This window comes from Bos grunniens, chromosome 11 (assembly GCF_055505025.1).
Source record: "Bos grunniens cultivar Pamir isolate PY7600 chromosome 11, Bosgru_T2T1.0, whole genome shotgun sequence".
Classification (NCBI taxonomy): Eukaryota; Metazoa; Chordata; class Mammalia; order Artiodactyla; family Bovidae; genus Bos; species Bos grunniens.
In genome coordinates this window covers 9,856,067-9,878,061 of record NC_141175.1, presented here as the reverse complement: position 1 = coordinate 9,878,061, position 21,995 = coordinate 9,856,067, and the positions used below count along the sequence as shown (strand labels likewise).

General features: G+C 54.5%; 1 protein-coding gene and 1 long non-coding RNA gene across 19 annotated transcripts in view; one reads left to right on the top strand and one right to left on the bottom strand.

The window, feature by feature from the left end:
- Positions 1-21,995, top strand: part of RALGPS1 (Ral GEF with PH domain and SH3 binding motif 1) — a 299,000-nt gene that overhangs the window by 254,170 nt on the left and 22,835 nt on the right. For 9 of the 17 annotated variants that reach the window (XM_086325109.1, XM_086325108.1, XM_086325105.1 and 6 more), the window contains 3 exons: positions 1,018-1,085; positions 19,587-19,713; positions 20,950-21,107. In XM_086325109.1, coding sequence (XP_086181235.1) covers positions 1,018-1,085; positions 19,587-19,713; positions 20,950-21,107 — 353 coding nt within the window. The remainder of the gene's footprint in view (positions 1-1,017; positions 1,086-19,586; positions 19,714-20,949; positions 21,108-21,995) is intronic. The other 8 variants (XM_086325117.1, XM_086325115.1, XM_086325110.1 and 5 more) reach the window with 1 other exon arrangement.
- Positions 9,949-12,013, bottom strand: LOC147362515 (uncharacterized). Of its 2 annotated transcripts, none has more exons than XR_015136318.1 (2): positions 11,763-12,013; positions 9,949-10,501 (listed from the first exon to the last, which is right to left on the bottom strand). It is a non-coding gene; the product is annotated as an uncharacterized LOC147362515 (long non-coding RNA). The 2 variants fall into 2 exon arrangements; XR_015136319.1 differs by having other exon boundaries at positions 11,733-11,857.

Sequence of the window (21,995 nt, the reverse complement as noted above, 5' to 3'; positions counted from 1 at the left end):
TCTGTGTGGCCTGGGGGCACTCAGGGCTCCAGCTCCTTGGAGGCAGGGAGCAAGCCATCTGTTCTAGAGAAGGGGACTCTGTTAAAAGGCCTTCATCAGTGTTTCCTCCATCTAATAGGGGGCTGAATCCCATTCCAGAAAGGGATACCCTCAGGTTTCAGATGATGCACCCCCACCTCCCCCGCCGCACCATGGAGACTTCATTTCCATCAGAGCATCCCCCAGGCCGTCCACCCACCACCCCATCCGTGTCTCTCCCAAATCTGGAGCCGTTCAGATCCCCTGAGAAGTCCGAGGTCAGGATGGGAGCTGGGACACACGATGGCTCTTGTTCAGCTACACGATCCGCTTTTTCTTTCCCTGGCTACAAGTTCTTGAAGTTCATGCCCCCTCCCTTGTTAAGCAGCAACTGGGGAGCTCTTTTACTCCTGAGTGTTTGTAATTGTTTATTGGTCTTGTTGGGTGAGGGAAACTCTGGCATCCAGTTTCACTCTGTCATTTTCAGCCAGAAGTTTCTTAATCGATGCTTTAAAGAAAAACAATAATAACTACTATGTCATGCCTCTCTGGAGGCATCTGAGAATGCAGTGTAATGATTAAACCCCCTGGCTTGGGGTCAGACAGCCCCGATCCCCTGCTCGGCCAATTGTTAGCCCCGCACATCTGGGGGGAGCTGTGTGACCTCACTGCCCCTCACTTTTTTCATCTACAGGATGGGGATGGTGTTCCTAGTTCATAGTGTTGTCTTGAGCAGGAACACATCTGTGCCTGGCAATAAGGGGCCATGATTGCACTATTTACTGTGTCTTCCCTAGCCATCATTTCTTGGTCATGGAAATCCCCCGGGGACCTTGGAAAGCTGTGTCTGTGATCTGGAGCAGACCTCAGAGCACTGCTGGCTCCATGACAAATAGCCCTTAGCAGCAGTCCAGTTTCCCAGTTCCCAGCTTGCACATGTCCGGTTCCCCCTCTGACACCCTAGAGCCCATCTAATCCTTTGAAAATCTTTGTTTTCAGACTGTCACTCCGAATTGAACCAGGAAGCAGCTCCCCGAGACTAGTCTCTTCCAAGGAAGATCTTGCAGGTATCGTAGCCCCTAGGGTGGGGGCAGACTCACCAATGGCCCAGATGTGGCTGCCAGGGTTGGCCTTGCCTGTGGAGCCAAGGACCAGAGTCCAGTTTGCTGGCTGGCAGCCTCAGCATCCCTGCTCACAGCCGCCTCCCCCACCCCACGCAGCCTGCCCAGGCTTCTGATCACACTGGGTTCCTATAGGGCACCTCTGGGCTGGGGGCTCCCTGGGAGAGTCTGAGACCCAACAGAGGCAAGATCAGAGCCCAAGCTGGGGGCCTGCACTGGGTGGAGAAACCCAGGACACTCTCCAGGTCACCTGGATGCTTGTCATCAGGCCTCCCACCCAGGCTTGGGGTAACAAGCCCCAGAGGGGTGCACGGGTTGCCTGGGGCGTTTGGTCCCACCACACACACAGGGCTCACCTTCCTGGGGCATCAGTTTTATTCCCATATTTGGGATGCATGTGGCGTCCCGTAGAGATAAGAGGCCCAGGCTTTGAAGTCAAACTCGAGCTGTGCTGCTTCCAGCTCTGTCACCGTACCTCTCCGATCCTCAGTGGCCTCATCCACAAAGTAGAGGTGGAACCAGCTCTCACCTTGAGGGCTGGGCCACTCACGCTTTTAAAGCACTCTGCCCACGTGTACACGATGTTAGCTGCTTCAGAGGTGTCTCGAGACAGTTTCCTTTTGGTTGTTGTTCAGTCGCTAAGTCGTGTCCGACTCTTGCTGGGGCTGCTCTCTGCTGCTGTTCCGGGCAGGATCAGATTGCAGGCTGGGGTCCAATCGTACTTCCTCCTCCTGGTTTGAGCTTATGTGACACTCACCTGGGTGCCAGGCCACTACAGTCTTGGACAAGCAACTTTACACCCTCTGGGCCTCGGTTTCCTTACCCATAAGATGGGGATAATAAGCCTCCCATCCCAGAGTCACTGGAATATCAAAATTGAAATGATACATCTGACAGGCGGTTAGTGAGTGGTGAGGAGGTGGCTGTCTCAGGCTTCTGCCTGGTGTCATAGCCCCTGCCCCCGACCTGTTGACCTGCTAACCAACCACTCACTCCCCTTTCTGGAGCCAGGCTGGTGCAGCGGTGCTGCCGTGTCAGGACCCTAGGGCCGCAGGAGGCTATGTCACAGCCTCTCACTGGCCCCACCAGGCAAGGCCTCTGCCCTGACTCCGGGGTTTCCTCCAGGCGCCTTACCTTTCCCAGCCTCTCCAGCTCCAGTGTGTAGGCTGGACCCTGCCCCTAGCCCACCCCCAGGGTCCCACGGTAACTTAGCAGAGAGACGGAGATGCTGGTTGATCCACACAGCTTGGGGATGCTGCTGTCTACACCTCAAGAGACAGAGTCCTGGCCTAAACTTGATCCTCACAGGGTTCCATGAGCCCAATAGGAAGCTGTCTCCCATGGTCTCCTTTCACGTCCACTGCCTTCTGCACACGGCAGATGACCCACCAGCAGTGACCAGAGAGAAGTTTCTAGCGCTGGTCTCGTCTCTGCCTTCTTGTTTTAGAACCTTCTCCTGCTTAGTCAGCCGTGTTCCTTCCCGATGCTCACATACACCCGACCGTGGGTGGGGGTGGAAGGGATCCATCAGAGGGGTGTAGGAACACTAACCACTCAAGGCTTTTTGTTCCGGAGGGAATGCCAGGGTTCTGGAGCAGAGAGTGGGCTTGGCTACAGAGGGTTCTGCCCTTCCGTCTCCTGATCAGTCTGAGTAAGAGTTCCCTGCACCCTGTCCGGTTAGCACACCTGAACGGGATGAGTACATCTCAGGCCTCCCCCAGGTGCCGTCAGGTCCCCACGGCCCGACAAGCTGGAGGATTTATCTGTCTCCAAGTGCCCCAGGTGGAGACAGGAGCCAGGCACAGGAAACTTAACACTGCTTCTGGGGGCCTCCAGAAGCAGACCACTCCCCGAGCCCTGGGGCAGGAAAGGAGGAGCTCCGTTCACTTTTTAACAATATGATATGTGTGTCTTTGGCTGCACCGGGTCTTAGGTGCAGCACACGGGATCTGTAGTTGCGGCATGTGGGATCTAGTTCCCTGGCCAGGGATCAAACCCGGGTCCCCTGCACTGGGCATGTGGAGACTTAGTCACTGGACCACTGGGGAAGTGCCTACACTCACTTTTGAGCCCTGCCTAGGATGGAAACCGGTACCAGGGCCGGATCCCGGCCCCTGTCCAGCCTCCTCGAGGTTCAGCCCTACTCTCCTTCCATCCCATCCCCCCTCATCCCCACCTGGCTCCGGTGTTTATTGGCCTTATTGGCCTTGTGAAACCAGAAGCCAGCCAGTTAACTAACCTCCAGCATCAGTCAGAGTCCTGCCAGGAAACAGAATTGCCCCCAGATGACTCACCGGAAGAGACTTAATGAAGGTGAAATGGGAATAGGAATAAATACTTTACACAAGGACAGCGGGGTCCCCAGCACCTCTAGGCTGAAGGACTTGGGGAAGAAAAACTGTTACCAACTCCAACAAGTGCTGAGTCGCAGAGGACAGGTCAGCTCAGCAGGAATTGTGGTAGCCAAGGGTAAAGGAGGGGGAAGGGCGGAGCTGAAATGCCCTGCCGTCTCTCTCCTCCGCCCTCCCACCGTATCTACAGCTGGAGCCTCCCGTCAGCCAAACCCAGCTGGAAGCCTGGGGTGAGGGAGCCAAGAGATGCCTCTTGGGTCCAGCCTCCCAAGGGCACCAAGTAGGGTGAAGGACTCATCTGAAGGGTCGGACAGAACACCCCGTGTACCCACCGAGCCTTGATTTCTCCACCTGTAAAGTGGTCATAGTAATACCTCCCTCAGAGAGTGGGTGTGAGAATTTATTAAGATCACGTGTGCCTGACACAGAACACACCCTCATCAAATGTAACTTTATTAGGATGATGTTATTACTGTCAATGTTATGATTCTGCCTCTGTCGCTGAATCATCACTCGGGTTTGGAGAAATCTTTCCTCCTCTCTCTCCTCCCGCTCCCCGACCAGGTCAGGTCCGCTGTTACACTGGGGAATGACACACGTGGCTCTGATGCAGACCGCTCTGGTTTGTATCCAAGCACAGCCACACAGCCGTGGATGCACTGGCTACTTGCTTGCTATGGCAGCAGAGTTGAGGTTGAGACAGAGACCCTGAGGTCTGCAAACCTAAAACATCCACTACCTGCCAGTTTCCAGAGCCTGCTGACCTTGAGTTACACCCTCTTGCAGCTCTCCGTGCTTCAGGGTTCTTCCCTTGTGGAAACTAGACAGCTTTCTGTGCTTCCCTGTCCCGTGTCTGCCTTCCCCAGGCCTGGAATTCCCAAAGCCCCGCATGTGGGGTGCTTGATCTCTGGGCTCCCAGCTGGGCCTGTGGGCACCTGGTTCTCCGGCTGCCTGCTGACTCCACACTCCTCCCAGCAAAGTGCTGAGGCCAGCAGACCTCAGTACCCAGGCGCATCTGCCACTGACTTTCCACAGCTGCGGCTCCAGCCTCGAAGCAGGGTATTAAGGTTTTCATGTACCATCAGAGGGCCCAGAAGTGTCTGGAAGGCTTTAGATGCACTCAGGGATCCCGGCTTCCCAGCCTCGGCTTCCAGACAGCAGAGGGGACCTGCGGGGTCCCTTGCAGGCAGGACAAAGGGCAGCTCCAGGGAGGTCTTCCATGTCTGGCAATTAGATGGGGCTGCATGGCAAGAGCCCGACCAGACCAGGGACAGGAATGTGCCTCTTGCAGTCCCAAGAATGGGAGGAACGCAGCCTCCCTCAGCTCCTCAGGAGGGGGCTGGGGCTACAGTCCCAGGCTCTTTCCAGCCAGCAAGCACCCCACACCTGCTGAGGAAAGGCCCCAGGAGAGTCTGTTCACTGGAGGCTTCACATGCCAGGGGCCGACTGTGAGCCAGGCCCCCTGAGGAGCCTGGAGAAGACCTGCCCTCGTGGGCTTCATTCTCGCCTTAGCTGGGGAAGCAGGCAGCAGACAGCGTGAGGAACTGATGGGTGCGGTGGGGGGAACAGCAGCCCCAGGAGGCCAGTGTGAGCTGCCTGACCCCGCTCTGTGGCTACACTCGCTCCCCCTCTCAGCTTGCCGGCCCTGCCTGGGAGACACAGGCTCTGTGTCGGACGCAGCCCTTCTGTGAGGTCTCTGGGGCCTCGGTTGGTATCAAGGTGGTCCCCCGAGCTGCAGCTGCACCCTGCGTCCCTCCGATGCCCCCACACCCCCCTCTCCACTCCCCGGGAAGCGGCCGTGCCAGCAGCTCCACACCAGCAGATGGACAGACTGTGAGAAAGGAAGTGGAGAAACCTTCTCAGTTTCTGGTCTGGGGAGAAAAAAGGCCAGGAATGCCACGTTTTCCATTTCCCCCCATATGTAATGTTTAGCTTATATAAATGAACTAATATTTTCCTGGAGAGCAAAAATCATAAAGAACGTTGACCCCGAGAGAGGGCAGTTGGTGCTGTGTGTGCCTTGGAACCGGTGAAGACATTTCCAGATCTCGTGAGCCCCGCCTCCATGTGGCTGAACCAGCTGACAGGTTTCCTCTGAGATTCTTTGGCAGCAAAGCAACTCCATGGAGAAGCTCAGGCTGGCCGCAGGTTCCTGTACCTTCAGGACTGCTCGCCAACATACCTTTCTGTCTTCCTTCTGTTGCCCAGTGGGTAAAAGCCAGGCAGATCTTGGAGTCGGGCCGACCTGAGTGCAGGGCCAGCTCCAGTGCTTCCTAGCTCTGGGACTTTGGGTGATCGGCGTGGTCCCTCTGAGCCTTGGTGTTCTTATTGGTGAAATGGGAATAGGAATAACTAAACACTTTGGATAAGGAAATGGCAACCCACTCCAGTGTTCTTGCCTGGAGAATCCCATGGACAGAGGAGTCTGGCAGGCTACAGTCCATGGGGTCACAAGAGTCGGATGCGACTTAGCGACTAAAGCACCATAAATACTTCATGTAGGCTTATTTCATGGACTGTGGCTGGGCCAGAAAAACCCTTAGGCAGTGCCTGGCACACGCTTACCACTCAGGAATGTTCGCTCCTGACCCTAACAGATAGGCTCTGATGCTGACCAGATGGAGGGACAGCATGGCATGGCCAATGGAGCACTGGACGGGGACACCAGGGGGCCCTCACGTCAGCTCCAGCTCACACTCAGCAGCTGTGCCAGGTACTCTGGCTGCATAACTTGCCCCTCCAGGACCCAAGTGGCACAAAGCGGCTGTATTATTACATGCACAGACTTTTGGGCTAGGAGGTTGGACAGGGCACAGCCAGGGTGGCTTGTCTCTGCTCCATGACAACTAGGGTCTCAGTGGGAAATACGGGAAGGCTGAGAGGGACTAGATGTTGGGGCTGGAACCGTCGGGACATGTGTGGCGCTGGCTGTCAGCTGGGGCAGAACCCAAAGGTCCACATGGCGTCCAGTGGATGCCCACATGGGCTTCCCTGATGTATGGGAGCCTCAGAGTCATTGAGCTCTTGCATGGTATTGCCCTCCAAGAGCAGAGGTCCTCAAAGCATCATGCCATCTGTGTGACCCACCTTGGAAATCATTTAACCTCACTTCTGCCATGCTCTGTAGGTCAGTTCAGTTCAGTCGCTCAGTCGTGTCCGACTCTCTGCGACCCCATGGACTGCAGCACACCAGGCCTCCCTGTCCATCACCAACTCCCAGAGTTCACTCAAACTCATGTCCATCGAGTCGGTGATGCCATCCAGCCATCCCATCATCTGTCATCCCCTTCTCTTGCCTTCAATTTCCCAGCATCAGGGTCTTTTCCAATGAGTCAGCTCTTCACATCAGTGAAGGTGGCCCAAGTATTGGAGTTTCAGCTTCAGCATCAGTTCTTCCAATGAATATTCAGGACTGATTTCCTTTAGGATGGACTGGTTGGATCTCCTTGCAGTCCAAGGGACTCTCAAGAGTCTTCTCCAACACCACAGTTCAAAAGCATCAATTCTTCGGCACTTTGCTTTCTTTCTGTTGGTCAAGGCAGTCTCAAAGGCCTGCCAGGCCCAAGGAGAGGGCAGGGAGACTGAGCCCTCAATGAGAGTGTCAGAATTTGTGGACCTGTGTTAAAACAAACCACACCAGCTGGTCCACAGGTAGGGAAACAGGTTAAAGATAGTAATAGCTGACACATACTGAGCGAGTACTCCCTGCCAGGCACTACTCTAACCCCATCCCGTGTGCTTGCCTGGTGAATCTACACCTACCTTGTGAGGTAGGTATACCTGCCCTATAGGCGAAGGCTCTGGGTTGCTCCCCCCATCTTGCACCTGGAGGAAGGGGCAGAGCCAGTTGCTGAGCCCAGGGGTCTGGACTGGTTGTTGCCTGAACGCAGCACAGGGAAGAAGCAGGATGCACCAGAGGGCCCCGGAGTTCCCTGGGCTTCCCATCATTGGTGCACTGTAGGAAGCGCCCTGCCCTGGGTGACCACCTTGGCGCACCCATGATGTTGCCACTGACACTGTGAGTGGCATGCTGTCCCAGCATGGTCCTCAGAAGGCTGGGTCTGTGTAAGAGTAGATCCTAAACATGCTTTGGCATATCCTGTCCTCCTCTTGCCTTGTCTGGGACTTCCCACAGTGGCTGCGGAGTGGGGGTGTTGCCATCCCCCCATTCTGGACTTCCCTCTACCTTCCTCGGCTGGCTAACCTCAGGGTCTGGTTGCCAAGAATGGTGCGGGCTGAGTGCCGACTCCGGGTGCTGTTTCCTCTCACAGGCGCTTTCATGGGTTTTCCGGCGACCCCACAGCCCCGTGACCTGAGCAGATGCAGATTTTTTCTGGGGGTGAGGAGGCACTGCACGGGCCCTCAGCTGGTGCCCACCACGTTTCTTACTGCTTGAAGTCCCCTCCAGCCCTCAGCTCCACTCACAGGGACCACCTTGGTCCAGGAGAGGCCACACCTCTCCTGGTCCGGATGAATCTGTGAGTGTAGCTAACCCTGGTGTGGCCACAGCCATGTGGACTCTAGGCCTGAGGGAGGCACTCAGAGTCCCCTGGGTCTCCCAGCTGCTGGGGACATATAGCAAGTTCCTCGAGTGGCCTGGAGACCCCTTACTGTGGTTGAGAAGAGTGAGAGAGCACCCCCATGGGTGAGGGCAGTGACCCCCTCTTTCTGCCCTCATATTCTCAGAGTGGGTAGAGGACCCTAGGTGAGGGACTCAAGGGACAGGGACCAGTTTTCGCTGGTTCCCTCTGGAGTTCGCGTCTGCTTTGTCCTTGGAGTCTCCCATCCTAGTAGCCCTTAAGGACAAGGTCAAGCAGAGGGACCAAGACTCAAAGCTGCTGCTCTGCTGCAGCTGGGAACTTGGACCTCTGGCTGTGAGAAGAATGCGTCCGGGCCTCACTGCAGTTGAAAGGTGATTGGATGCCATATTTCAGAAGGAAGTGAACCGGGGCAAACTGAGTGACGTGTGAGATAGAGCCTGGCTCGCAGTAAGGACCCGTAAGAGTTGCATGTATGAGAAACAAAGAACGCATGTGAACATAAAAGTCACCGGCTCCCAGGCTCCACCAGGAAACCTGGCCAGAGAAGGCTTTCAACACAAACAGGCTTTCCTCTGCAGAGGGGCCCCCGGGGCCCAGAGAGCTCAGGGCTCTGGCAGACCCGGTGAGAGCCCCAGTGTGGGAACAAAATGAAATGGAGAATGAATGAAACACAGGAATGAAACGGGGAGACACGGAACCCCTTGCAGTTGGGAGGGATGTGGGCCCCGTGCCCCAGACGCTCAGGCTGGTGCTCTCGAAGCTCCAGATCGCAGCAGTGGTGATCCTGGCCTCCAGGGATGATGTGGAGGCTCAGAGCCGGAGGAGAATGGACCCCAGCTCCCTGCTCAGCCCAGGGACTTGGCTGGATGGAATGCGAGTCTTGTGACTCCAGATTGAGTCGTTTCCCTCCGACACAGCTGCCTCCCATTAATCTCCGATGTGCGAGACTTGGAGCGCAGCCCGTGAGTGGCGGCCGGGCTGCCAGGTTGCTTGAATCGGGCAGCGCTAACCCAGGGCAGGACTGCTCTGATGCCGCCGGGACCCGTGGGAACGAGGCTCCCCTATCCGGGTGCGTGTCCTCCTCGGCAGAGCCGTGGGCACCATGCCGGTGCTCTCGGCACATGCTGCTGGTGCTCCAGCTGCCCACCAAGCCCTGTGCTGGTCACTGAGACACGGTCCCTGCCTCCTGGGGTGGGGGATGGGGATGGACAGTCAGCAGGAAATCACGCACAACTACTTAGCTTCGGATGAACAGGTGCCATGAAGGCCGGGCGTGGGCCATGTGCACCCAGAACGATGGGGTGTCACCCTCTTTGTGAGAACTCCCACCCTCGGGGCTGTGAATCCTGCACCACGCCGGGCTCTGTATCTCAGTGAGGGTCTAATTTAACCCCTGAGGATGGGAGGGGCCTCCAGTTCTTTCCCTCCATTTCTTTCTCTTCCAAGAGAAATGTACAGGAGGCACTGGGGGCGTTTCAGATCTGTCTCCTGTGACCCCCGTGGGTGGGCAGAAGAGGCCCGTGGCCCCCACAGTGTCCCAGCGCTGGCTGGCTGGCCAAGGCCACCTCTGAGAAGAGGAAGTGACGGCCGAGACCGAGGCTGCCGAGGTCAGAGTAGTGTGTGGCTTCTGAGCTGCCTTCCTTTAGAATTACAAGCGGAGCACAAGGCCACTGTTTCCCACCGCTCACCAGCCCCTCACCCCGGCAAGCTCCTGAACCCTTCCAACTGCAGGTGCCACATCATAACGTTGAGATGCCGCCAACAGGGCCTGCGAGGCAGTGTTACTGTGACGCTGACATCAGATCCTCTGTCCAGAACATTTAGCACAGTCTCTGGCCCCTGGTAGATTCTCAGTGAGTGTCACCCATTACCATCGCCAGCCCTGGCACAGTTGTGATAGTTATCCAAGTGATGTAGTTACTGCTATTATCATATTTCTTTATTTTTTCTTATCAAAGCAGATATCTTTCCTGGGTGTAATTATCTGGATGCTTGTCTCTGTCCCCACTTGACTGTGACTCTGTGAAGGCAGAGTGTCAGCTCTCTAATTCAGAGTGGCTGGGGCGCACGCCCCCTGTGTTGTTAGGAAGGAGAGAGGCCGGCGCTCTGTCTTTTTATCCTCACCAGGGTGCCACCAGGCCGGCTTAGTGCCCCTGTCTTGCAGACGTAAAATTCACTCTCAGAGGCGCGAGGTGACTCGCCCAAGGTCGCTCAGCCAGGGGGTGGCAGGTACCAGTCGGAGCCTGTCTGCCTTTGGGTCCCACGTTCTTTGCTGTAGCCATTCATCATCCTGATCCTGCCCACTCCAGAGCCTTTGTTAGAAGGCTCTGTGCTCTTTTCTCTTCCAATCAGTGAGTGGTCTGCTGGGCAGCATGTTGGTTTCTTGAGAGAAGTGTAATGAAAACCAGATTTCGTTCATGATATCTTGTTCCCCAATGACTGTCAGTTCTCATATGTTCCAATGAAACTGCTAAAGAAACAGCCACTTAAAGATTATTCATGGAAAAATTATGCTGAGGAAAAATAGAGCAATCCTCTGAGATAGTCAAGCCGCGTGGTCAGTTTTTCCAGCTGCTCGTGCCATATCGGGCCGGGCAGCGGGGACCACACTCTGCTAGGGCAGGCCAGAGCCCCAGCCCATTATCACCGCCCCCGCCCCCACCCTGAGGACACAGAGGAACAAACTTGTTAGCACCCAGCTCCGAACCAGTCCCAGAAGACACGTGTCCCGGGTGCTGTCACATGACGCGCCCCCTCTCCCCCCGCCAGGCCTGGTGGGGCTGGCATGTGAGGCCTTTCAGTAGCAGAGTGTCACTTACTGGCAGAGAGGCCACCCCCCCACACACACCCCAGGTCCCAGCTGAATGGAAATTCTTCTGCTTCAGCGTCAAAGTCCTGCTGTTGGTCCACAGTGCAGGGACGGGAGTGATGGAGACCCAGGGCACTGAGACCAGCATCAGCTCTGACCCTGGGCCCAGGAAGATCACAGCCCCCCACCTTCCCCCAGCTGAGTTCAGGGCCATCTGAGGCCAGGCCTGCCTCCCATCCAAAGCAGCAAGGAGAAGGGGGTGGATCCGCGCCTTGGCCTGGAGGGAGAGTCAGGAGCTGAGTGGAAGCGACCAGGGGCGAGTCCAGAGGCTCAGGAGAGCCTGACTGGGGTCGGAGCCAGGGCGCAGGAACCTCTGGGCAACAAGTGGGGAAGGGAGTGGGTGAGGAGAGAGCCGAGGCCAGGGAGGTTCCCAGAAGAGCCTCTGAGTGTCCACTTCTCACTGCACACGCGGCTGGTTCAAGGAGCAAACCCAGCTCCCCTCGGCCACGTGACCTGGGGGCGGGGAGGTCTCCACAGGACGGCTGTAGGAGTGTTGATGGCTCGCGAGTCACTGGACTCAGCAATGGAGTGTTTATACAAGCCTGGCTCACAGCTGGTGCACAGTAGGTGTTAGTCTCCCTCACCTTCCCTTCCTCCGGAGCAGCAGTGGGACGTTTATCCACCACACGTTTCCTTCAAGAAGTGCCTTCTGCTTAGATCAGATCACCTCGATGTGTCGCCGTGTTCCCCCTTCCTCAGGTTTCCCCTAATGCCTGACCTCTGAACTGCTCGAGCTCCTTCCCCGCCATGGGCCACCCCCCACGCCCCACCCCCTTCCCCTGGTTCCCGGAGAGTGGCGCAGGGCCCAGGTCCTGCTCACGGGCTCTCTCACCTGCAGAGCTGGCCTCCTCCGAGTACTCACCTTCTGGGCGGCAGCACCACACCCAGCCAGAGACCAGGCCCGCAGCACTCAATTATCACTGTTATTAATGCTAGGACACCACTGGTTCCAACCACGGGGAGGAGCCAGGCGATATGACCTTTACAAAATACTTTCTGAGCCCGGGGTGGGAGCCAGAGTGACTCAGGCATCGAGACTGTGATCCTGCGTACAGGCAGCTGATAAACAAGCCACATTCCACCCTCCGCACGGATTCATTTATTGAGCAATATGTACAAAACAGAAACAAAGCCTGGTGCTTCCACGCTGCCCTTCCTCCCGCGGCAGCTACACGAGATGTCTCCCCTGGGACAGAACTTGCTTTCATCCCTGTGCTTTGAGCAGAAGTTCTTCACGGGGTGCCCATCAGAATCACCCGAAGAGCAGCACCCCTGACCCAGCTGAGGCCAGCAGAACTAGACCCTCCTGGGCTGGGCCCAAGAAGCTCCGATTCTCACACACCCTCCAGATGCTTCTGATACAAACATGCCCTGGTTAAGAACGAGTCTCAGAGAAGCTGACGGCGACGTGGAACCCCTCACAGGAAAGTACAAGCGCACACAAAGCTTAGCCGTAGTCCTCGCCAGCTCCCATGGACCCTCCCAGGGTTGGCGAAGTCCAGGCCACAACTCTCTGACGTCATTGTCATTGGTTGGTCTGTCGGAGCCCCAATTCTTGAGATGATGCCACATGCAGGCTGGAATTGGGACCTCAGACAGCGCCCCCTCTTCTTATCAAATTAAGTCTTTTGGATCCCCCTGCTCGGCCCGAGCCTGAGTTCTCTGTCTCGGTAGAGGAGAGTTTTACTCCCATTCAGGTCTGAGTGGGCAGATGACAGAACAGAAGCTGAAAGCAGCGCAGCAGCAGCTTTATTCAGTGGCCAAAGAATGGAGAAAAGGGAACTAAATTAACAAAGACAAAGGGATGAGCGGTGAGGCTGATAATGGGGAGGCAGATGCCTTAGTCCCCCGGGGGAGGGATGGGGCTTTTGCAAGGGAGTAGGGTGCCACCCCCTTTCTATCCTTCTTTGGTCCTTAATGTCCAGTCTTGGCCACCAGTGGATATGTCATTTAATATGCTAATGTAGTCAGATGGAGGTACAAGGAGACTCAGGGTCTGTTGGAAATCACATTCATCGCCATCTTGGGCCCAGCTGGTTCCATCTGGTTTTTTCTTTGTGTGTGTGTGCGGTTTCCTTTCCTATCTCTGGACCCTTTAACGTAAAGATTTACATTCACTCCTGCTAGAGGTGGGAGAGTTGACAAATTTTAAGCAAGGACACTTCTGCTAACAGTGGAGGTTGATGGGTTTATTTTTCTTAACTTTATTTATTTGACTTAGCCAGGTCTTCTTTGCGGCACATGGGGTCTAGTTCCCCAGCCAGGGATGGAATAGCTCCCAAGAAGTCCTGGTTGATGGGTTTTGAACAAAGACCTGGAGCATCTCTGACAGCACTATCTCCTGCCACCTGGCCCAGGCAACCAGGCAGAAGGGAGCCCACTGGCCAAGGCCCCATCGTGCAGCCCCCAGTTCCTGGCACAGGGTGGGGAAGGATAGACCTGGATTCCAGCACAGCCCCTAGCACGGCACCTGGTACAGAGAAAGTTGCCACTCATTTTTCAAGTCTGTTCATTTTAAATCATGAAACCTTTCTACAAAGAGAATATCTATGGTACCTCCCACCCATGTTTAACAGAAGCGAACATTTTGCCATATTTGCTTTACATCTCCTTAATTGTTTACAGATTGATTACACCCCATCCTTTCCCTTTCTTCTGTATGGAGGTATCTACTGTCCCCATAGCATTTTGTGTTATTCCTGTGTGGATTTTTGTATTTTACTACACGTATACCTATATATGGGCTGCCCAGATAGCACTAGTGGTAAAGAACCTGCCTGCCAATGAAGGAGACATAAGAGGCCCAAGTTCATTCCCTGGGTTGGGAAGATCCTCTGGAGGATGGCATGGCAACCCACTCTAGTAGTCTTGCATGGAGAACTCCCATGGACAGAGGAGTCTGGGGGTCTATAGTCCATAGGGTCCCACAGAGTTGGACATGACTGAAGCAACTTAGCATGCGCACATACATATAAAAATGTATACTAGTTTTTAAAAATATTACATAAGTGGCATCATGCCATTCACCTAAACATTCATCTGCAACTTGCTCTGCCTGCTTACCATATGTTTCTGTCATATGCATTGTATCCACACGGATACCTGCAGATCCAGTTTCTTCATTTTTTCCTGCTCTGCAGAATTTGTTGAATGAATGAACTGCAGCTCCCTTATCCATTTCTCTACCGAGGGGCATGCAGGTTGTTTCCACTTGGAACGTCCTTGGAAAGGAAATGTGTCCCCCTTGTGCACAGATGCACGTTTCCTGAAGGCAGACACCCAGAATTGGAATCCTGAGGTCACGGTGATGCCATGAAAGGACCTTTACTCAGCATTGCTAATTGCTTTTCAAGTATTGGACACTCAAATGAGCCCTTAACTAGCATTCACATTTGATATTGTCAGGCTAATCTTTTTTTTTTTTTTAACAATCTAATAAGTTGAAAATGTATCTCAGTTTTACTGTAATTTGCATTCCCATTATTACCAGTGAGGTTAAGGCATCTTTCCATATAGTTATTGGTCATCGAGGTCATTTCCTCTTTTGTGAATTTCCCATTTGTTTCCTTTGCCCATTTTCTTGGGGCGTAGTTTGTCTCTTTCTTACTGGTATTTGAAGTTCTCTGTAAATCTGAACCGTAACCCTTTGATGGTGATGTGGGTGACATATTGCTTCTCTCAGACTACACCTTGCCATCTAATGTTGCTTTTCCTGTCTTTTGTTTATTGGCTTGATTTGGTACAGAAATGTTTAATCAAATTTTTTTCATTTTTAAAAATTTATTTTTTAATTGGAGGAAAATTGCTTTACAATGTTGTGTTTCTGCCGAACAACAGCACAAATCAGCCATAATTATACATATATCCCCTTCCTCTTGAGCCTCTCTCCCCTCATTTTTTTTCCTTGAAGGTTTATGCCTTTTGTTTCTTTCCTTTCGCCAAGGTCATAAGGATTGTCTCCTTTTTCTTTCCAGTAGTTTTGCATTTCTGCTTTTCATATATATATATAATTAATCCACTCGCATAATGTAAGGTAAAAGGACTCAACAACTTCATCTTTCTCCACGTGGAACCTAATGGTTCTAGACCCATGTACTGAAGACCCTGTCTTCCCTTTAACTTGTAATGCCGCCGCCACCATGAAGAAGTCTAGACTCTCACCTGTGATTCACTGAACAGTTTCTCTGTCCACGTGCCAGCACTAGACTGTTTGAGTTACTTTTGTCTTGTGCTTTGGTCTGATAACTGGTAGGACAAGTCCTGTGCTGTTCTTCTCAAAATTTGTTGCGACTACTTTGTCCCTTTCTTCTTCTTCAGGATTTTAAGATTAGCCAAAATGACCAGATATAACAGGATTTGAGCACCATGCCCCTGACAGTTTCAGGCTTTTCACTTATCAGACTTTCATGAATCTGTATGATGAGAAGTTTAGACTGGCTGCAGGAAGAAGAGAAAGTGTGGTAACTCAGACCAGTCAGTGAGAAGAGAGATGGACAGGGAGGGGGTGTAGAAAACCTAGGGGTCTTGACGATTGTGTGTGGCAAGTAAGAAGAGATGGGGAAACAATGGAAACAGTGAGAGACTTTATTTCGGGGGTCTCCAAAATCACTGCAGATGGTGACTGCAGCCATGAAATTAAAAGACGCTTGCTCCTTAGAAGAAAAGGTATGACTAACCTAGACAGCATATCAAAAAGCAAAGACATTATTTTACCAATAAAGGTCTGTCTAGTCAAAGCTATGGTTTATCCAGTAGTCATGTATGGATGTGAGACTTAAACTCTAAAGAAAGTGCCAAAGAATTGATGCTTTTGAACTGTGGTGTTGGAGAAGACTCTTGAGAGTCCCTTGGACTGCAAGGAGATCCAACCAGTCCATCCTAAAGGAAATCAGTCCTGAATGTTCATTGGAAGGACTGATGCTGAAGCTGAAACTCCAGTACTTTGGCCACCTGATGCGAAGAACTGACTCATTTGAAAAAACCCTGATGCTGGGAAAGATTGAAGTCGGGAGGAGAAGGGGGCGACAGAGGATGAGATGGTTGGATGGCATCACCAAAGTGATGGACATGAGTTGGAGTAAGCTCCAGGAGTTGGTGATGGACAGGGAAGCCTGGTGTGCTGCAGTCCATGGGATTGCAAAGAGTCGGACACAACTGAGCAACTGAACTGAACTGAGTAAGACGAGAAAAGGCAAGTCACAGTCTTGGAGAAGCCAAGACGACTGCTCCTTCCAGGCCAGGTGACTGAATGGCCAGCAGGGCCTCCAGCCAAGGCTGGAAATACAGGAAGAGGGTTCAAGTTCAACCTTGGCTGAACTTACGATATCTTAGGAAAGCTCAGATGAAGGGATCAAGCCAACAGAAGGAAATGCAGGTCTCAGGCTCAAAAAAAAAAAAAAAAAAAAAGGATGGCTGGAGACTTCCCTGATGGTCCAGTGGCTAAGACTCCTTGGGCTCACCATTCAGGGGATCTGGGTTTGACCCCTGGTCAGGGAACTAACTTCCACATGCCTGCAACTAAAGATCCTACACGCCACAATGAAGACCCAGTGCAGCCAAGTAACTAAATAAATATTAAAAAAATAAATAACTATTGTGGATTTCCATAAGCTCCCTTGCTCTTTAAAACAAACAACAACAACAAAAAAGGATGGCAGTAAAGGTTTAAGAGTCATCAGCCAACCCGCTGAGTTAAAATCAAATCAGAACCAGGAGCCAAAGAGGGAGGCTTGTATAGACAATACCAGCCACTGGGGGATCAGGAACCCATAGAGGAGGCTGAGTGACAGCGATCAAAGAGGTTCAGGGAGAAGCAGGAGGGAGTGATATCACAGGCACCCAGGAAGCAGAGGCTTACGAGGAGCCATCACCTGCATCACCCACCAAGGGCGCTGGTGAGGAAGCCAATGAATGCTCGACGATTTGGCCCAAAGGAGGTCAATGGAAATGTCATTAGGAAATGGAAACCAGATTTAGTGACTTGAAGAGTGAGTGAGGGGGCGGCAGCTGGTTTTTGAGGAAGTGTGGCGCCTGGGAGGAGAGCTGGGCCAGGGGACCTTCTTTTGCAGAAGGTGGGAAAATCAGAGTGTATGCATAAACTGGAATGGACCGAGCAGGAGAAGGGGAAGTGGTGCAGTGAACTCCCACTCCCAGAGATCGTCCCACCCCCCTGTGCCTCCTCCACATCCCATGTGGTGCCTGGGAGGAGAGCTGGGCCAGGGCACCTTCTTTTGCAGAAGGTGAGAAACTAAGAGTGTATGCATAAACTGGAATGGACCGAGCAGGAGAAGGGGAAGTGGTGCAGTGAACTCTCAGAGGGAACAGGAGGTTGGGTCGGAGGTTCCTGTTCCTCGGGGGCCTGGCAGGAAGCCTGGTGTCTCCGGAGGTGCACATGGCGATTGAGGGCAACCAAACCCAACAGGCACCGTGTTCTCGTGGCAGGAGAGTGGCAGCATTTTGGAGGGGAGAGAGTCTGATAGTTGTGTAGTGGGGCTGAAGGAGGGGTTGACACCTGGGAATAGTTGTTGAAGGGAACAGCGGAGACCTAGTGCAGGGCTTGGTGGTGGGGCCTCAGGGAAGTGAAGGAGAGGATGTGGAGGAGGCACAGTGGGGTGGGACGATCTCTGAGAGTGGGAGTTCAGAGCCCGAAATTTCGTGAGTTCCTTGCCTCGGGAACCCTCTTAAGTGCCAGAAGCTGGACTTCCCATAGTGCACAGGCTGCGGACAAGGGTCGTTGTTTTGCACGCCAAAATAAGAATGAACCGAGCGTGCTGGGGGACACGGGGACCCTTAGGTCACTAGTGGATCTGCAGCATCTTCTGGTGGAGGATCTGGAGCCCTGGGTGGACCTCTGGCCTCACAGGCCCTCCAGGATGTTCCCCAGCACAGCCAGGCAGTAGCCCCCTGGTTTGCCCCACATTCGATGTGCTCTGCAGGAAGTAACCGAGCCCCTTTGCAGAAACCCTGGCTCCCATTTCCGGTGTCTGGCCCAGGTAGCTATGGCTCAGCTATCATCTGGGGTCACCTCCCTTTGACATAGGTTGGGACCTGGGGCTCTTTACTGCTTGCACCTGGACAAACATTTGAGCAGCAGATACAAAGAAACTATGAGGGACTAAAAATAACCGCAGGCATATGCAGTTGGGGCAAATTTCAAACAAAAGGGTCAAAATCCAACCACCATGTCTGAGGTGCCTGGAGCAGGGTACTGTGCGTGATCCCTTCGTGCAGCACCACCAGGGGGTGGGCAGACCACCTAGGCCGCCCCTCTGGCCTGACCCACTGATCTGCACCTACCCTCACTCCACTCAAGGAACCAGATCACCTACCCACAGGGAGCAAGCAAGGGAACCTGTTACTTGTTTTCGCTCCCTTGTGAGCCTGATTAAAGCCTTGCCTGAATTCCTCGTCTAACCTCTTATCTGTTTCTGTTGATTCGAGTCCAAGAACCCAGCTTGGTAACACCTTAAGACCTCCCTTCCCAAATCACAACCACAGAAATTAAAGAGACAGCAGTGGTCTAGACCATGCCCCACAGAAAATAGCTGTGAATGTGGCTAACATGAAGGGCTCAGTCTCTCAGCACATGCTGCTCAGTAGGGTTTGTGACCCCAGCCCCCTGGCTTTGATGACCTTGCATTGGCCCCATAATTGGGGCTGAGGAGGACAGGGTAACCTAATCATAATAAAACCAGAGAGAGCACTAACTGAAACTCTGCGTATGTTACCCCAAGACCTCTCCCAGCCACCTGCAGGGTGAGTGTGTTGTTCCCACCTTTCAGATGTCGGAAACTGAGACTCAGAGAGGAAGCAACCCATCCGAGGTCACCCAGGCAATAACGGATGGGCCTGGATGTCTGACACCCTGCCTGCATGGCTGTGCTGTCTCGCTCAGTTAATCCACTGCCCCCAGTGAGCCCTGCACACATCCCTTTTGGTTGGACATGTGCTTCAGAAGAGAGTCTGGCCTTGGAAGGGCACAGGGGTATGGGCCCTGGACCTGGACTCAGAAGTCACACTGCTGCTGCTGCTGCTAAATCACTTCAGTCGTGTCCGACTCTGTGTGACCCCAGAGACGGCAGCCCACCAGGCTCCCCCATCCCTGGGATTCTCCAGGCAAGCACACTGGAGTGGGTTGCCATTTCCTTCTCCAATGCATGAAAGTGAAAAGTGAAAGTGAAGTTGCTCAATCGTGTCCGACTCTAGCGACCCCATGGACTGCAGCCTACCAGGCTCCCACGTCCATGGGATTTTCCAGGCAAAAGTACTGGAGTGGGGTGCCATTGCCTTCTCCGGAAGTCACACTAGTGAGGCTCAACTCTGTCTCCCAGCGGGGTGGCCATGGAGAAGTACCACCCCAGGGAAAACAGGCCAGGCTGCCGACCCCTGCCTCCACCCCTGCCCTGTCCATCCATGGCGCTCTCCTCCACGTGAGCAGTGGGGCTGTCGGGCCAGGGACACTGAACAGCAGGATGCTGGCCATCCTGATGGCCTGTTATCAGGCTTATTATGTGTATCACAATGTGCCTGGCAGCTGGGGGTGAGGGGTCAGGGTCTCGTGAGTAGACAGCTATAGGGCTTGGGGAACCTTGCCCCCTCCTGTCAGCCGAGCCAGGGATCTCCCTGCAAACCCACCTCCCCTAAGCCTCCCCAGCCCCTCGCCTCACTCTCTGTGCTCTGTTCACAGGCCCGTCCAGTGGCTCCAGTTCTGCAAGGTTCAGCCGGCGGCCCACCTGTCCGGACGCCTCTGTGGCCGGCAGCCTCCCCACACCCCCGGTCCCGAGACACAGGAAGAGCCACAGCCTGGGCAACAAGTGGGTGACCGCATGAGCCCCCGACATTGGGGTCGGGGTGGGACTCAGCATGGGGCAGGGGCTGAAGAGCTGCTGGGGATGCCAGCCCACCCAGGCCTCCCCTGCCTGTCTAGGAGCTGCTGATGGGCGTTCTTGGTCTTCCGGGCTGGTGCCCCCTCCTCAGGCTGGCATGGGCTCAGGAAGGGCAGGGGTGGTCGTGGCTGCATGGCCCGTGTACTGGTGACAGGTCTCTGGGGCTCAGCAGCTGATGGAGGAGGCATGCAGGAAAGGGCAGGGAGGCAGTGGTGGGCTTCTAGCTGGTTTGCCCAAACTTGGTTAGTGCCTCCTCGTAGAAAGAAAACCCCAGAGTCCAGGAAACACCATGATAGTCCTCCAGGGAGCATGTGATATCTCATGGCACCTGTGTGTCATGGCTCAGCATCTCCACTTGCTAAAAGTTGCAGAAAGCCTGCAGAGCCCAGAGCCTGCTGCAGGTTCCCCCGGCTCCATGGGGCTGACCAGCTGGGGGACATGTGTGGTCCTTAGCATGGCTGGGCAGATGTGCGCATGTCCCCAGGATGTTGGGCACAGATCCCTGAGCAGTTGGGTCCCTTCTGCCCTCTCTCCCTCCCTCTCTCTCCTTCTCTCTGTTCCTTCCTTCCGTCCTCCTACCGTTAAGACACAAGCCTCAGCCAGCACAGGCTAGCCCTGGAGAAGAAAAGCCTTGCTTCTCCGAGAGTTCGGGGCTTGCTCGGTGCTGGCTACACTGTCACGTGCCTGGCCAGCATCCTCTCACTGGGCCCCTGCAGGCCTCTGGAGTACCTGCCTGATTCGTGTTGTAAGAATGAGGCCAGGAGGTCCAACAGGGGAAGCACCTGGCAGTGGTGGGTAAGGCTGGAGCAAGGACTTGGACCAGGTCTATGACTCCAGAAGCAGACGTGCTGACCACGAGGTCAGCCATCTTTTGGCTTGTTTGGCCCCATCACTCGAAAGCACCATCCGCTCACTTGAGCTTCACAGTCATCCTAGGAGTCGGGCAGGGTGAGTAGCGTGAGTCTCCATTTGCCAGAGAAACTGAGGCTCAGAAGAATGATGTGACTTGCCCAAGGTCACGCCATGGGGAGATAGGACCGCGGTTCTGGATGAAGGTCTTTGTCCTGCAGCGGTGCTGTTCTGCTCAGGCCCCCGGGGCAGGTGGAACCACTGTTGCTCTGTAGATAAGGAGCTTTGCCTTCTTTCTTCCTTTCCATTTTCCAGTATGATGTGTCAGTTGAGTGTAGTTGAGAGTAAAAGCGCGACATTCCCGTCGGAGAAAGCGAGGCACCTGCTGGATGACAGTGTCCTAGAGCCCCGCAGCCCCCGCAGGGGCCTCGCCCTTGCCTCCTCCTCCGCCGTCACCAACGGACTCTCCCTCGGTAAGCGTCCCCGGCCTGCACACGGCAGCGGGTGGGCCACGGCCCGGCGTGTCTGTGTCTGTGTCCGTCACTGCAGTGCCCGGGGGCCCCGCACCCCACCCCCGCATAGAGGGCTCCCTACAGGCGTCGCCAGGGCCAAAGAGGCCTTTGCTTCCCGGTCTCCACTTCACAAAGGGCCATGGGTCCTCATCCTGCCAGTGGCTCTGAGAGGGGCAAGAAACAGGGGACAGACACGTACCTGAGACCCACTGTCCTTGGCAGGCGACTGCCAAAGCCTTGTGGCTGCTGCCCCCGCGGGGCTCCGTCCCTGGGGAGCCACAAACCCTGGCCCACAGGGCAAAGGAGGAGATTCTGCCTGGGGACGGCAGCAAGGTGGCCCCGGGGTGCTCCCCACGCGCTTGTCTTCATACCAAGAAGCCAAAATAAGGGAGGATGAAAAATTGACCTTCTGGGATGAAAATGTATGTCTGAACTCCAGCCAGAAATGGTGCTTATATCAATAGAAAGACAGAGGCTGAGCTGCTGGGGCCAGGGTTGGCAGGGGTGGTATCAGACCTAAGGGTGGCAGTGAGCTCTGGTCACAGGCCCAGCCCCTGTGGAGTCCAGGCCACCTGGTCATTTCTGCCGTCAGACAGGTGTACTGTCCACTGCTGTCCTGTCAGTGTGCCATGCTTCTGTAGTCTGTGTGTCCATGTGTCTGTCCTAACAGGGAGCCCTCCCGGGGCTGGCAGCAGGTTAGACAGAGGCCAGTAGGGTGGAGGGCCCCAGCGCATGGGAAAGAAGAGGTAATACAGGCAGGAAAATCATGCGGGAATCTCGCATCCCGTGAAACGGGGCCAGTCTCTGAGGCAGCGTCGCCGCGAGGGGGCACCTGGCTCCCACTTCCTA